Source organism: Sciurus carolinensis, chromosome X, assembly GCF_902686445.1.
Source record: "Sciurus carolinensis chromosome X, mSciCar1.2, whole genome shotgun sequence".
Lineage (NCBI taxonomy): Eukaryota > Metazoa > Chordata > Mammalia > Rodentia > Sciuridae > Sciurus > Sciurus carolinensis.
This window is the reverse complement of record NC_062232.1, coordinates 1,913,481-1,929,452: the sequence shown is the minus strand read 5'-3', so window position 1 is coordinate 1,929,452 and position 15,972 is coordinate 1,913,481. Positions and strand designations below refer to the sequence as shown.

General features: G+C 61.1%; 1 protein-coding gene across 1 annotated transcript in view; it reads left to right on the top strand.

Annotated features, from left to right (window-relative positions):
* Positions 1-720: 720 nt before the first annotated feature.
* Prkx (protein kinase cAMP-dependent X-linked catalytic subunit) overlaps positions 721-15,972 on the top strand; it is a 60,660-nt gene continuing 45,408 nt past the window's right edge. Inside the window, exon 1 of the mRNA XM_047535806.1 lies at positions 721-1,309. Within this exon, the coding sequence (XP_047391762.1) occupies positions 1,144-1,309 (166 nt within the window). The 5' untranslated portion in view covers positions 721-1,143. The remainder of the gene's footprint in view (positions 1,310-15,972) is intronic.

The following is a 15,972-nucleotide window of genomic DNA, read 5'->3' as shown; positions in this document are numbered from 1 at the left end:
GCCCTGGTGTGCCTGCAATGAAAACGCATCTAGACCTTCTGTAGCTCTTCCCGAGAAGAGTGGTTTAAAAAAAAAAAAATCCCTGCGTTTCCAAGAGGGGCGGTGAGTGGGCTGCCACGCCTCGGGTCCCCTATCGGTTGACTGTTTCTCCTTTTTGAAAAATAAGGTGTTTATTTTGAAAGCCGCTCAGGAAGTTGGCGAGAAAGCCCAAGGAGATCCCTGACTTCCTCCTCTGACCCCACATCCAACTCCTTCCATCCCGAGAGTCCGGGAGCAGAACCAGGAAGCCGACTAGGCCGGTATGTCGGTGTTTTCCACCGACACACCCGGGTGCGGCTTGAGGGCACCGCGCGCTTCGGGGAGCACCGGCTGCGTCCAGCACCAGCACCGAACTCCATTTTCAGTTTTCTGCTTTGCAACTTTACTTTGGTCTCCCCCACGCCCGTCCCTCGGCCCCGACCGCTTCCCGCCTCCCCGCCCTGGGGGCCGGGGCGTGGTGACCCGCGGGGCGGGCGCGCGCGTCGCCAAGGAGCTCCGAGGGGGGGGGGGAACCCCCAGTGGGCGCGGCCGGGGCGCAGACGGGCAGCGGCACCTCCCAGCGTTCTGGCCCCGCTGCTCGGGGCGGGGCGCTTCAGGGGGCGGGGCGGGGGGCGGAGCGCGGCGGCCCGGGCGACGCCCCCAGTCCGGCCCCGCGCGTCGCGGCGGGCGCAGGGCAGGGCCCCGCCCAGGCTGCTTCCGCCCGTCCCCTCAGCCTCGCGAGCGCAGGGCCAGCGCTGCCGGCGGCGGGTGCGCGACCCGAGGAATGAACAGGCAGCGGGGCGCCCGCGGCCGCGACCCCGCCTCGCGCCCGCCGGCTCCAGCCGCGCCCCCAGCCCCGGCCGCGCCGCCGCCGCCCCCAGCGCCCGCCCCGCGCCCCGCCCCGGAGGCCGCCGGCTACTCGCACCAGCTGCTGCTGCTGCTGCTGCAGTGAGCGCCGCCCCGCGCCCCGCCATTGTCCCCGCCGCGCCGCCCGCCGCGCCGGGCCGCGCACCCGGACGCGCATGGGTGGCCGCCGCTGATGCCGCCGCCGCCGCCGCGCCGCCCTCCGAGGCTGCGTCCCGGGAAGCCCGGCAGTCGGCGCCCCCCGGCCGGGGTCGCGCCCGGATGGAGGCGCCCGGGCTGGGCGCGGCGGCCGCGGCGCGCACCGACCCTCCGGCGGCCGCGGAGCGCAAGCCCGACGGGGCGCCCGCGCCCTGCCCCAGCCCCGAGGCGCCCTCGCCGGAGCCGCCCGGCTACTCCCTGCAGGACTTCGACATCTTGGCCACCGTGGGTGAGTAGGGCGCGCGGACTCCGGGGCGGCCGGGGCGCTGGGATCAGACAAAGGGCCCCAGGTGCCCGGGCCCGGCCTCTCTGGCTCGGCTGCTGGCGCCGGGCAGCCCGGCACCTGAGTTTCCTCCATAGTTGGAAGGCGCACCCCGCGCCCCGGTCGCCTTACCTAAGTTTCCGATGGCTCGCTCTCCCATAGATACGCCGCCCTGGCGACGGGGCTGCGGAGCGTCACAGAAGTTGCTGGGAGCCACCTCACACTGGGGACCGTGTGCGCCCCGCTCGGGCTGCGAACCCCAGGGGCAGGCGCCGGCCCAGAGGGCGTCTGCGGACCGACCCCAGGGTCGCCTCTCGCCGAGTCGAGTGGGAGAACAGCCCTGAGTGGAGGGGACAGGACCCCCCAACCCCTGAGTGCGTGAGGCGCCGGGCTTGGGCGCCCCGGTGGCCTGCCGCCTACGGGAAGTGGGGTGCGCTTTGGGAACGACCAGTGGCACCGCCTCAACGCCCTGTGCCTTTCTGTCTTGTGCATCTGAAACTTGGGATTCCTTTATTAAAGGACGCTTGTGCGTTTGCTTTGCCCCCTGCCTTTGAACTGGACCCGGACCGGGCAGCTGGAAAGGTCAGTTTCAAGTTCTCCGGGCGCTGGGATCCTGGGCAGGCAGGGGCTTGGTGGATCCGGCCGCTCTGAGTGGGTCGGAATGTCCGGCCGATCGTGGGCGCTGCATTTAAACCCTTGGCACCCGGAGGCCCGCGGCTTCTTAGCGACGCCCTGTTGCTAAGGGTGTCACAGAGACTTGTTGCTGGCCAGGAAAATAAGCGGAGGAGGGCACGGGACAGCCTGGGTGTGTCCGTGGGGTGCGCGTGCTTCCCAGGCGCTTGGCGGGTTTGCCCCGGGTTCCTGGCAAGAAAGTAGGCGGCCGGGGGTTATCAGGGGCCCGGGGCCCTAGGTCAGGGCTGAGAGGACCCCTGGGCACCGGGACACGGACGTCCACAGCCCTGAGGAGCAAGGCTGGGCACTTCTTCTTTTCCTTTCTGTGTGGCGGTGCTTGGTCCCCAGGGAACGGGTCATTGGGGAAGTCCGAGTTTGGAAGGGACCAGGGTGGGTGGAGCCCCTTCCTGTCCCTCCTCCTCCTGCTCCTCTTCCTCCTCCTCTGCCATCTCTCTCTGTCTCTCCTTTCTTGTAATCTTCGCCCTCTTCCTCCTCTCCTCCTGGGCCCTCTCTTTGCTCCCTCTCTCCTGTCCCCTCCCTCTCTCCCTGCGGACCAGCCCAGGCGGGACTGATCTCAGAGCTGCCTCTGTTTTGCAGGCAGGCAGGGCGGGGCCGCCACTCCCCAGGTGCCCGGCTCTCGCAAGAGGTGGAAACCCAAGTCAGCTGTGGAAATTGGACTCTGGTAGCCTGTCCCCGGCACAGCCTGCCAGCCCGTATTCCTCTGGGGCCCTGGCACCGCATCAGTGGGGTCTGGAGGCCAGGTCAGCAGAGGCCAGGGGTCTGGAGCCTGCGGGCACTGAAGGCCCGGTCTGTTTGACAGCAGGTTGGCACAGGGTGCGGGGTGGGTGAGTCTCATCCTCACAAACACAGCCTGGCCGCCTCTGGGGACCACCTCTAGAGACTCGGGGGGTTGGGCAGGGCTGGGCAGCTGCTGCTTCCGCCCAGTCCGGCATCTTTCTCTGTCAACACAAAAACATGCTCGGGCGTTGCTACAGGGCCCTGGGATCACTGCGCCTCCTGCGCACTCCGGGCAGGAGAGCGGGACGCAGGCGCGCCTGTGCGCCCGGTGGTGGGTGTGAGTGATCGTCCCCAGAGAACAAGAATACACCTGAAAAATACGCAGATCTGCAGCCTCTTAGAGCCCCGGGGATCCTGTGTCCGGGCCACCCCGTCCGGCAGCCTGAGCGCGCAGCGTGCGTGGACCGGGATTCTCTGCAGCTCCGCTGGCCCTCCGCCCCCTTTCCAGATTCCTACAGGGGGTCCCAGCCCGTACCAAGGGGTCTCTGAATCTCCTCTGGGGGCCTCTGTTGTTTGAAATGCCGCTTTGGGTGACTTCAGCCCATCCACAGAGACCAGAGAGAGGACACAACTCAGGACACACTGACACATTCTTTCCTTATCCCAGACTCTGTCCCTTGGAACCGTCCATCACTGACCTTGGCAAGAGTTCATTCTGAACTCTGGGGTTCTTGGGACGGACAGCTGGCAGGTCCTGTGCCACTCGGTTGTGCTTCCCGACTGTCCCTCGTTCCCTCCTGGGGGTGATGGATGTTCCTGGTCACCAGGGAGCACCCCAGCCTGGGCTCCTGGCCCTTCCCCGCACCCCCAGCAGAATCGCTGGCTGGACCTTGAGAACACCCTGCGCCTTTCCGGGCTGTCAATCAAAGGCACAGTTCCTTCTGCCTGACTTGGCCAAGTCCTGCGGACCACAGAGACCAGAGATGGTGGGAAGATAAGACTTTAAAAATTTTTTTTTTTAGTTGTAGATGGACACAGTGTCTTAATTTCATCCATTTATTTTTATGTGGTGCTGAGGATCCAACCCAGGGCCTCACACATGCTGGGCAAGCGCTCTGCCACCCAACCGCAACCCCAACCCAAGATAAGACTTTTGAGCAAAAGTCCCAACCTGGAAGACCCGGTTCACAGGCTCCTGTAGACTGCGGCCGGCAGTGAACGCGGAAGAAAGGTCTTTCTGAGCTTCCAGGAAAACACCAGTCTTCCTCACTGACCAGCACCTTTCCCTCACTGGCTTGAAATAGCGCGATTTGTCGTCAGGAGAAGTCTTGGTGGTGCCGGGTATTTTGGTGCCTGGACGGATTTTGGAAATGGCTCTTATTTAAAGGCTCATTTCCTAGGTTTGGAATCTCTGGCTTCCTAGGATTGGCACCATCACTAGAGAAAACAATGGTTTGCAGATTTCTCCTTGGTACATCAGCAAGCCTTGCTTGTTCGCCCGAGCAAGAACAGAGGTGTCCCTAGAAACATGGAGGGCAGGTGAAGATGCACACAGGCTTCCTAGATCAGGACGGCTCTGTTCCCGCCAGGCAGCCCCAGGACTCTTCCACGACTTGAAATGATCCCTTTAGACTCAGTTTCTGCGTAGGTCAGATTAAAAAGACGCAGGTGAGCCTTCATAAATGCTGTGAGGGAGAGATCAGTTTGCACCTCAGACACCCTTCTGTGAACCTGTCTGCAAGTTCATCCAGATATCGGTTCTTGGCTTTCTTGAACCTCTGTTTCCTTTTCTCTTTTTGGGGGGTAGGTACCAGGGATCGAACCCAGGGACACTTTAACTGCTGAGCCACATCCCCAGCCCTTTTTATTTCATGTTTTTAAATTTAGTGACAGGGCCTCACCAAGTTGCTTCGGGTCTCGCCGAGTTACTGAGGCTAGCCTCCAACTTGCGATCCTCCTGCCTCAGCCTCCCAAACTGCTGAGATGACAGGCATGCACCAGTGTACCTGGCCAGTCTCTCTCGCCACGTGCTCAAGGGAAAGATGCAGACGATGAGGAGGTCTCCGGAGGTCTTTCTTAGATCCTATTTCTTTTACACACATTTGTTGAAATGGCCCCAGACTCGCAGGGGATTGTGAAACGGTACCTGGAGTTCTCAGGTTGCTTGAAGCCAGTCTCACCGTGGGCAGTGTCTCCTCTGGAGGCAGATCTTTACGCTGACCAGCATGGGGACGTGGCACCTTGTTTGTCCTGCAGCTGCAGATCTTGTTCCTCGTCATGGGTAAGAGGTGGACACTCCTGTTGCAGACGGAGGGTTGTAACCTGCCTGTCTGGGCAGAGGCCACCACCCAGTTCCACCTGAAGAGCAAATTCCCCGGTGCAGACCCTGTGTACCTGCGTGAAATGAGGACTCTTTGTGCCGTCCCCAAATCCTAAGTTTTCTTTTCTTAAACGCTGGCACATCGGAAGGAATAATTGATGATAAACGGCTTTCAGATTCGAAGTGCTTCCCGTCAGGTTTCTCTGCCCTGAAATATCTTCACTTTGGGCTCCGGGTCCCGTGACTTGCTCACGGATCGCCTCTTTCTCTCTTGCTCGACCATCATGCCCAGGGCTGCCTGGAGCCCAGGAGCTGGAGAGGCAGGAAGGAGCCTCCCTGAGCCTGTGGAGGCAGCTGGACACCATGGGAAGAGGCTGGTCCTGTCCACATCTGGACCCAGAACCTGTGCAGGGGACCTGGTGTGGACACAGGGTCTCTGCAGAGGCAGTGAGTGCAGGACCCTGAGAGGAGCTCCTCCTGGTCAGGGTGGCCCTGAGGCCATGGCCATGTCCTCACAAGAGACAGAAGAGGAGACACAGACACAGAGGAGGAGCCCCGTGGAGACGGAGGCAGAGGCTGGAGGGCTGGGGCTGGGGCTGGAGCCCAGGAGCTGGAGAGGCAGGAAGGAGCCTCCTAGAGCCCGTGGAGGCAGCTGGACACCATGGGAAGAGGCTGGTCCTGTCCACATCTTGGCCCAGAACCTGTGCAGGGGACCTGGTGTGGACACGGGTCTCTGCAGAGGCAGTGAGTGCAGGACCCTGAGAGGAGCCCCTCCTGGTCAGGGTGGCCCTGAGGCCATGGCCGTGTCCTCACAAGAGACAGAAGAGGAGACACAGACACAGAGGAGGAGCCACGTGGAGACGGAGGCAGAGGCTCCCGCCTGGAGCCCAGGAGCTGGAGAGGCGGGAAGGACCTCCGGAGCCCCCTTTGGGGATGTGCCCGTCCGCACTCTGGCCTTGAGGACCATGAGAGGATAAATTTCTGTCCTTGTGGACCCTCCTGTCCTGAGGCTCTAGGACATTTGTGTGTCCACTGAAGTCGGTCGCCATGCCCACCTTCTGTGCCTGCTGTCCCGTCTCTGACCTCCAGCTGCCCCCTTTCCGGCCGCCGCAGGGCTTGGCCAGTTGCGTCCCTGGGTGGCTCCCCCGGGTCCTGGACGGTGCAGGGTGGGGTTAGGGTTAGTGCTGGCTTTGCTTCGGAGCTGGCATCTGTCACTCACTGCATGACTGACATCTTTCCAGTTCCTGGTGGAGCAGAGCCAGGGACGTGGGTGGGGCCTCCCTCGCTCTCTCCATTTGTCCTCCATCTCTGCCTCCATGGTCCCCCATCGAGCAGCCGCACGAGTCCCCCCCCAGGCTCTGGTCTCCTCTGGTCCTGGCTCGTGGTGCATCCCGGCTGCAGCTGGCTGTCAGGTGGCCCAGCCGTGGGGCGCCATCTTGAACCTGCTGCAGCCTGGGCTGGCTCCTCTCTCTGCTCCCATCTGCCTTCTCGCCTGGGAAATGACCTCAGCTGCCCGTCCCCCCATCCCAGGCCCAAGGCGTCCCCTCCTAAAGTCCCCAGGGCGAGACGCTTCCTCGTCACCCGGGCTGGCCACGTGGGTGGCGCGTGGCTCTCTGTGGGTCACCAGCAGACGTGTTGCGGGCTGGATCCGCCCGTCCTGGAGGGTGACCCGAGGGACCCCAGGGTAACAGTCCTGGGAGCAGGTCCAGCGCGGACAAGCTTCCGCGGGCGCCTCCCCGCGCAGCAGGGAGTTGGGACCGCGAGCTGGGTTTCCCGGAGCCTCGTCCTGGTTCTGAGTGGAGCGCTCTCGTTTTCCGGGGGACCTGCGGGAATCTCGGCTCGTCCGCCTTGGCTTTCTCGTCCCCAAGCGGGTGCCGTCTCCACGCTGCCCCTGGGCCACAGCCCCGCCCGCAGGGAACCGTGGTGACCAGGGGCGGCGTGCGGCCGGCAGCCCTGGACCCTGCACCCGGGTGTCGCCCGCGCCCGGCCGCCTCTGGGTGGGGAGGACTCGGTGTCTCCTCCCTGTGACCTTGTTACCCGCGACTGAGGCCGGAGCTCTGTCCCGCGAGGTGGCGCCCTATGGCACAGCTGCCCGTGAGTGACAGCGCGTGTCCCCATCTGCCCGGGACGTCACAGCTGCCATCCAGTCTCCCACTCCGGGAAACCCCGCGTCCAGCCAAGCGCCAAGGAGGAAGGCGCTGTCCGTCTGTCTGTGTGTCCATGACGGTCATTTGGGAGCATCCTGAGGGACGGGCAGCTCTGAGTCTCCATGGACCTTGTGCTTCCCGGGCAGCAGGCAGGGAGCCGGGCTCTGCTGGACACTCAGCTGGTTTTCTAGAAGCTCGTGAAACGACAGGCAAGGGACGGGCAGGGAGGGTCGCGGGACTGGACGGGAGGACATAGGCCGGCGCAGGACGGTGGCCGCCAAGGGAAGAGGAAGTGGGAAGCTGGCTGGTCTGGGGCCGGCTCGGAGGCCGGCGGGTGCTCCACCCCAGAGGAGGGCGGCGGACGCTCCCCGCCGTGGTGCCCTGAGGACCCCGGGCGCGCTGTGCATCCGGGACCACCCGCCATGCGTCTCTGATGCTCGGTCCCGTGGGACCTGAGAACCGGCTCCTCCGTGGTCGCCTGTGAGCTTCCGGAACCTGGGGTCAGGGCAGAGGCACCGAGTCTGCCTGGTGCAGACGGACAGAGGTGGACGTCCAAAGGACCCTGGTGGCCAGGTCCTCCGGGCCTGGGAGATGGGGTCCTAGGGGGGTGAGGAGCCTCTCCCCGGGGTTCTCAGGACTTTCATAGGTGCCCGCTGCCCGTGGACACCAGATGGTCAGCTATAGGCACCTGTGAAGAGGGGCTCAGGGTCGCAGGGTCTCAAGGTGGCCAGTGGTCACATTTGGGGACTATTCCAGAGTCCTTCCAAGAGGGGATGCAGCCTGAGGTTCTCTTGGTCAACTAGGGTCACCATATCAGAGTAGGGGACTCAACAGGGTTTTTCCTGTAATATTTCCGCAGGCTGCAGGTCGAGGTCCAGGCGTGGGCAGGGCCGGCTCCTCCCCAGGCCTCGCTCCTGGGCTTTCAGACGCCGTCTTCTCCCTGGGTCCTCACAGGGTCGTCCCTCTGTGTGCGTCTGTGTCCTCACCTCCTCTTCTACCAGGACCCCAGTCCTGTGGGGTCAGGGCCACCCTGGGGACCTCACTGCACCTCTGTCACCTCTGTAAAGACCCATCTCCACACACACAGGCATGTCCCAAGGTCCTGGGGTCAGGGCCACCCTGGGAACCTCACTGCACCTCAGTCACCTCTGTAAAGACCCATCTCCACACACACAGGCATGTCCCAAGGTCCTGGGGTCAGGGCCACCGTGGGGACCTCACTGCACCTCCATTACCCTCTCTAAGGACCCATCTCCACACACACAGGCATGTCCCAAGGTCCTGGGGTCAGGGCCACCCTGGGAACCTCACTGTTCCTCATTCACCTCTGTAAAGACCCATCTCCACACACAGGCATGCCCCAAGGTCCTGGGGTCAGGGCCACCGTGGGGACCTCACTGCACCTCCATTACCCTCTCTAAGGACCCATCTCCACACACACAGGCATGTCCCAAGGTCCTGGGGTCAGGGCCACCCTGGGGACCTCACTGCTCCTCACTCACCTCTGTAAAGACACCCGGCCACATCCTGAAATCCCAAAGGATCACCATTTCAACCTAGGTGTCTGGGGAGGAACATTTACAATTGAACCCATAAAGCCCAGGTCTCTCTCAGTGCAAGAGATGATTCTGGAGACTCCCGGAAGCCAGTGCCGTAGTGAGAGGACTCACAGCAGCTCACCCACTCCAAGGACAGGTGCCAGAATCCTCCCAGGACAAAGGACAAAAGTATGGTGATTGCTAAATTAACCCCTTCCTCCCTCCTGTCTTGCGCTCCTGGCTGGTGTGAATGGTAGCGCTGTGGACTTCGCGGTAACCCTTAAAAACCAACTTTCATTTCCCGTTGAAGTAACGTGCAGGCGTGGAATTGCTGAAGCCTGAGGTCACTCTAGGTCTGTCCTCTTGCAGGATCTGCCCTGCGTTCTCTAGAGAAGCCGCACCGTTTCCTATCCCTGCTTCTTCTGTTCCCACACTACTGAGCTGCTTCTCCAAAGGTTCCTCTGGAGCACGTCTCTCCGTCTCTGCAGAGAGCCAGGTGAATGCATCTCAGAGCAGCCCAGCTGGAGGTGCTGGATCCTGAGAGGCAGGAGCAGAATTGATACTTTGGCACCAGCTGCAGCCTGGGGGGCTCCTAGGCTCCGCAGGCTGCAGCCCAGGTCCAGGCGGGGCAGACTCGGGGCTGCTGAGGCTGCTTCCTGCTCACAGATGGCGCTGCTCCTGGTCCTCACAGGGAGGAAGGGCGGGGGGCTCTCTGATCTCTGTAGAAGGACACTGGTCCCCTTCCTGGGCTGCACCCATGAGCTCAGCCCCTCCCAGAGCCCCACCTCCCACACCAGCACCTGGTGAGGACTCAGCACAGGAACCTGGGGACACACACTCAGGTCCCTGCCCTGCTCAGAGGGCTGGTGCATCCCTGTGTGAGTCTCAGGGAGGGGATGCCGTCCCCTTTGGGGGTCAGAATCCATCTGATCATTTTGAGTGGATGCACCCATCAGTCCATAGCAGGGACCTTGCCCTTGGTGCCGGGTCCCTCTCCAGGGCCTGTGAGCCCGGTCCATCACCTGACTTCTCAGGCGTCCAGGATGGCGCATCCTGCGGGCTGCTCTCAGGCTGTGCATGCGCGTTTGTGAATGTGTGCGGGCGCCTGTGGTCCGCCTGCCCTTTCTTCCTTGATGGACAGCGAGGGACTTCCCTTGTCCCCTCCCACCACCCAGGGCCTGGCTGTCAGCACCAGGACTGCCGTTCTGCACGTATGACCGGGACGTGCTCACCAGCAATCCACCGTCATGGTCATCATCGCGGTGACCCCTGTCCATCTGGTTCTCTGGGGCGGATGGTGGTGGCAGCGTCCTGGACTGGCGGGTGGTCTGCTTGCTTGCTGTGCCAGGAAGTCCCAAGCCCATCCTTCCTCTCTGCAGGGCGCCCGGGGTGGGGGGGACCCCCGGAGTCCTCAGGAGCTCTTCTCCCTGGAGAGGGTGCAGACGTCGGTTGGTGGTCATTGGCCAGTCTGTGCTCAGGGTTCCAGGTCGAGACCTCAGGAGGGCTGGTTGCTCCTGGGCAGCCCTGCGGGGGGCCCGGGGACCCATTTTCTTGCTCTTTTGGTCGTTAGAAATCAGTCTTCCGAGCCAGCAGCCTTGGGTTGGATCCTTGGGCGAGCCTGTCTCTGGTTCTGTCTTTCTTGACACCTGTCGCCAGAGAAGGATGCTGGCGCAGCCCCTGGACACGCCCAGATGCTGGCTCCGCCCCTGGACACGCCCAGATGCTGGCTCCGCCCCTGGGCACGCCCAGATTCTGGCTCCGCCCCCGGACACGCCCAGATGCTGGTGCCGCCCCCGGGCACCCCAGATGCTGGCGCCGCCCCTGGGCACGCCCAGATTCTGGTTCTGCCCCCGGACACGCCCAGATTTTGGCTCCACCCCTGGACACGCCCAGATGCTGGCTCCGCCCCTGGACACGCCCAGATGCTGGCTCCGCCCCTGGGCACGCCCAGATGCTGGCACCGCCCCTGGACACGCCCAGATGCTGGCGCCGCCCCCCTGGACACGCCCAGATGCTGGTTCCGCCCCCGGACACGCCCAGATTCTGGCTCCGCCCCCGGACACGCCCAGATGCTGGTGCCGCCCCCGGACACCCCAGATGCTGGCGCCGCCCCTGGGCACGCCCAGATTCTGGTTCCGCCCCCGGACACGCCCAGATTTTGGCTCCACCCCTGGACACCCCAGATGCTGGCGCCGCCCCTGGACACGCCCAGGGCCAGCAGCCCGTCTACCCCTGAGGGTCACCTGGCCGGTGTCTTCAGTTACAGGCTCTCCAGCTGCAGGGGAACCTCTGCCGTGCAGTTTGACTGACGGGTTCCAGGAGCGCGCGCACCTGAGGTCCTGGTAACAACAGCGGGCTCTGTCGTTGCTGCCCAGGAGGCGACGCGCTGGCTGCCGTCAGCACCCGGGGGACTGTGACTCACTGCCGCGTGCCTGGGTGGGGAGGGGTTGTTTGAGTTAATTGACGCCTTGGAGTCCGGCTGCCCGGCTGGAAGTACATGCACAGAGTAATTGCCACCTCTTCTGAGTTCTTACCTGGAGCTGAGCAAGGAGCGCCTCTCCCATCGTGCAGGCCTGCAAGGACGTTTCCACCTGGCGCGGGGACGGACATTTAGACCCAGAGAAAGGAGGCAGGGAGGGGCCTGCGCACAGGTATTCTTTAGCTTGTTGATGGATTTGTAATAGGATGTGTGAGTCCATTTTTGTTTTCTTTGCTATAACAAAATACTTGAGGCTGGGAACTTATCAAGAAAGCAGGTTTCTTCTTTTTATTTTCTGTATTTATTTCGAACTTACACAAACCCAGTTTTGCCCAATGACCAGCCAACTCCCACTAGGTCCCACCTCTTCAAGGCCTGTCCACCTGTCTACAATGTGAGGACCCAGATTCCAAAGCATGACCATTTGTATGAGAAACCATTATGTCACAGGCAGAGGTCTGGTTCAGACCCTGCAGGAAGGTTCAGAGGAGAAATGATGGGGCGTGAGGGTCTTAACCTAATCTTAGTGGATTAATCCACTTGAATGGACTAACTGGGTAGTGACTGTAGGCAGGTGGGGTGTGGTGAGGTGGTCACTGGGGACATCCCTTGGGGACTATATCCTGTCCCTGGCTCCTTGGGGACTATATCCTGTCCCTGGCTCCTTGGGGACTATATCACGTCCCTGGCTCCTTGGGGACTATATCCCGTCCCTGGCTCCTTGGGGACTATATCCTGTCCCTGGCTCCATGGGGACTATATCCTGTCCCTGGCTCCTTGGGGACTATGTCCTGTCCCTGGCTCCTTGGGGACTATATCCTGTCCCTGGTTCCTTGGGGACTATATCCTATCCCTGGCTCCTTGGGGACTATATCCTGTCCCTGGCTCCTTGGGGACTATATCCTGTCCCTGGCTCCTTGGGGACTATGTCCTGTCCCTGGCTCCTTGGGGACTATATCCTGTCCCTGGTTCCTTGGGGACTATATCCTATCCCTGGCTCCTTGGGGACTATATCCTGTCCCTGGCTCCTTGGGGACTATATCCTGTCCCTGGCTCCATGGGGTTTATATCTGGTTCCTGGTGAGCAGAGCTCTCTCTGCTTCCTGGTGCCACGTCCTGAGCTGCTCTCCTCCTCCAGGCCCTTCCGCCATTTTGTTCTGCCTCACCTTGGGCCAGAGCCATGGAGTCGGCCCACCATGGACTGAGCCTCTGAGACCATGAGCTGCAGATAAACTTTTCCACCTCTAATTGTTCTGGTCTCATGTTTTAGTCCTCGGTTCCTGTGGTGGGATTCCCCGTGGGCCACGCGTGGCTGGTTCTGCCAGCCTTTTAGGGAGCAGGCCAGGTGCTGTGGCGTTAGGTAAGGGATGGTCCTTTTCCTGTGCAGGAGGAGAGGGCAGAGGAAGCCTGGGATTCACCTCTCCCTTGCCTCTCTGTACACGTGGACACCAGAGACCCGATCCTGGAAGTCCAGGGTGGTTACGTGTTGGACCAGAAAGCCCGGAAGGAACTCGGTGTCTTTCCTGATAGCTTTGCTACCCGACTGCCCGTTTAGAAATTCACACTCTTGACCCACCAGGTCACAAGGAAGGAAATGGGCGCCTGCAGCCCTCTCCAAATGCCAGGTACCCGCGTTAACTGCAAGGCGTTCATTAACCACATTTCTTCTCCGAGGTAGTCATTTGGATATTTTTCGGGTGAGGCAAAGAGAGGGCTCTTTTCCATTTGTGGGCAGTTAATTTGGGTGATGATTTCACCAGGCTGAATCATTACCTTGGAGTCACTTGGCGGAAGGTGGGGGCCCTGCAGGTGTGGGGCTGGGGGTGGACCGGAGAGCAATCCTTAGTGTGCTTGGGTGCTTAACGTGGTTGGAGAGACAGGAGTGAGACCCAGCCCCTCTGCCATCTGGCTTGTGTCGGGAGCTGGCATCCAGGGGACCAGAGAGGGAGGGACAGACACAGCTGAGGCTTGGGGAGAGTGACAGAGCAGATCATTCCAGAGATTGGAGAAATCAGCTGGAAGGTGTATTAGCCAGCTCTCCGTTACTGTGACAAGATGCCTGAGACAGTCAGCTTATAAAGAGGGAAGGTTCGTCTTGTGATTATGGTTTAGATGTGAGGTGTCTCCTAAAAACTGACGTGGGAGTCAATGCAAGAAGGTTCAGAGGAGAAATGACTGGGTTATCAGAGCCTTAACCCAGATAGTGAATTAATCCCCGGGTGGGGAATAATTGAGCGGTAACTGGAGGAAGGTGGGGTGTGGCTGGAGGAGGTGGGCACTGGGGGCGTGGCTTTGGGGTATAAATTTTGTATCTGGGGAGCAGGTCTCTCTCTCTCTGCTGCCTGATCATCACGTGATCGGCTTCCTCTGCCACAGTCTTCTGCCATGATGCTCAAACTCTTGGGTCATGAGAGGTGTAACCTCGTGAGTGGATTAATCCACCTGCAGAAAAAGTGAAAGGGAAGAAGAGACTGGGGTCCTTTGGGTGGACACTTCTCAGACCATAGCAAATTGATGCTCAACCACTAAAAGGCCATCGGTCCTGGGGATTGGACCCAGGGCCACTTAACCACCGAGCCACACCCCCAGCCCCGTTTACATGTTATTTTCAGACAGGGTCTCACTAACTGGTGGAGGCTGGCCTCTGACTTGCCATCCTCTGGCCTCAGCCTCCCCGGTCGCTTTTTTATTTCCTCTCTTTTGATTTTTTTCATGCCTTGTACTATTAACTCTTCTCTCTTTCGACTTCCTGCTTTCGACTTGCATGGATTTCTGATCCAGTTTCTATATATTTTCATCCTCCAGTTGCTTTGGGCTTACGTTTTCCTTCTTCCTGAAGCTTCCGGAAGCTTGTAGGTGGACAGTGGTTACTTTAGAGGATCGGGGCCGAGTCCTGGGAGAGGTGGATCACGCCACCCGGGAAGGCGGTCAGGAAACCCCCGTCTTCTCCGGCACCGTGGTGTGGGGCTTGGGTGTTCGGGCGCCGGGTTCCCCCTCCGCGGGGGGAGCTGGCCGAGCGGGGGCTTTGTCTCTGCAGGTGGGAAGCTGCTCTTCCTGGGGGGATCCGTTCACTGGGGAGCCGGGCTGTGCTTTCTGGGCTCACCTGCGAGATGTGGGGCGTCTGGACACGCGGGAGGCCCGGCCCTTGCAAGGCCCGTAACCCACCCTGGGTTTTCGGCCGACTCAGGGACAGCCCTTCTGATTGCTGGCAGCACGGCTGTTCTTTGGCTTTTGGCAATGACACCTGATGGACGGTCCCCACGCCACCTGCCCAGAGACAGTGGCAGCATCGGACAGGGGAGGGACCCTCCACCCGGAAGCTGGCCGCCTCCTGTTCTTTCTCGCTGAGTGAGCGGGACAGGTCGTCCTTCCAGGGAGACCCGGGCTCTGCTCCCGAAGGCCCTGTCGTCAATCGATCCCTCGGGGTGTCTTTGTTCTCCGAAGGAGGCTGTGCGTGACCTCTGGGCCTCCAAGACTGCTTGCTGAAGTCGACTCTTCCTCCGCTGAGACCAGAGGACCCGACAAGAACAGCTTTAGAGGAGGAGAAGTTTATTGGGGCTCATGGTGTCAGAGGCTCAGTCCATGGTGGGCGACTCCATGGCTCTGGCCCAAGGTGAGGCAGAACAAAATGGCGGAAGGGCCTGGAGGAGGAGAGCAGCTCAGGACGTGGCACCAGGAAGCAGAGAGAGCTCTGCTCACCAGGGACCAGATCTAAACCCCAAGGAGCCAGGGACAGGATATAGTCCCCAAGGAGCCAGGGACAGGATATAGTCCCCAAGGAGCCAGGGACAGGATATAGTCCCCAAGGAGCCAGGGACAGGATATAGTCCCCAAGGAGCCAGGGACAGGATATAGTCCCCATGGAGCCAGGGACAGTATATAGTCCCCATGGAGCCAGGGACAGGATATAGTCCCCAAGGAGCCAGGGACAGGATATAGTCCCCAAGGAGCCAGAGACAGGATATAGTGCCCAAGGAGCCAGGGACAGGATATAGTCCCCAAAGGCACAGCCCAGAGACCTCCTGCAACCACACAGCATGTGCCTACACTCACCACCCAGTTAGTCCATTCAAGTGGATTAATCCACTGATCGGATGAAGCTGTCATAACGCCATCATTTCACCTCTGAACTTTCTTGCCTGGGTTTTTGGGGGCTACCCCATAACTAGACCGTAGCGGTGGTATTAATGTTAAAGCAGAGCAATTCCGTAACCCTCTTCCGTGATGCGGGCTCTCTGAACATGGTCTCCTTGGCAGCGTCACCTTGGTCTTCTACCTTTTCACGTACGGGACGCCCTTTCTGAGTCCTCCTGCACCTCCAGGAACCGGCAGCCTGGCTGGTCTTTGATTTGGGGACCTCGTGCTCTGACACCATGACCGTCCGTCCACCCCAGAGGTGGCCCCTAAGGGGCTGCAGTAGAACTCAGCTCTTTCATTTTTCATGATGGTGGTTGATCTACCGAGCGTGGGGGACAAACCCATCCTAGAAATGTGTGTGTGGGAAAATCTAATTTTCTGTTTTTTGGGCTCTGCGGCCACTTTGCCGCGCTGTTTATTGGTCACCTGGGGCGGCGTGGCCCCCGCGTCCCTCAGGTCTGTGGGCGCGGTGACCCCGCCTCTCAGATCCCCGTGGGCATGTCGTGGGCGACGGCGTGTCTCCATGCAGCTCCGGGCTCTTTCTGGGCGCGGTTCTCTTACGCGGTGATGGACCCCGGAGTGGAGTCGGTCCTGGCGAC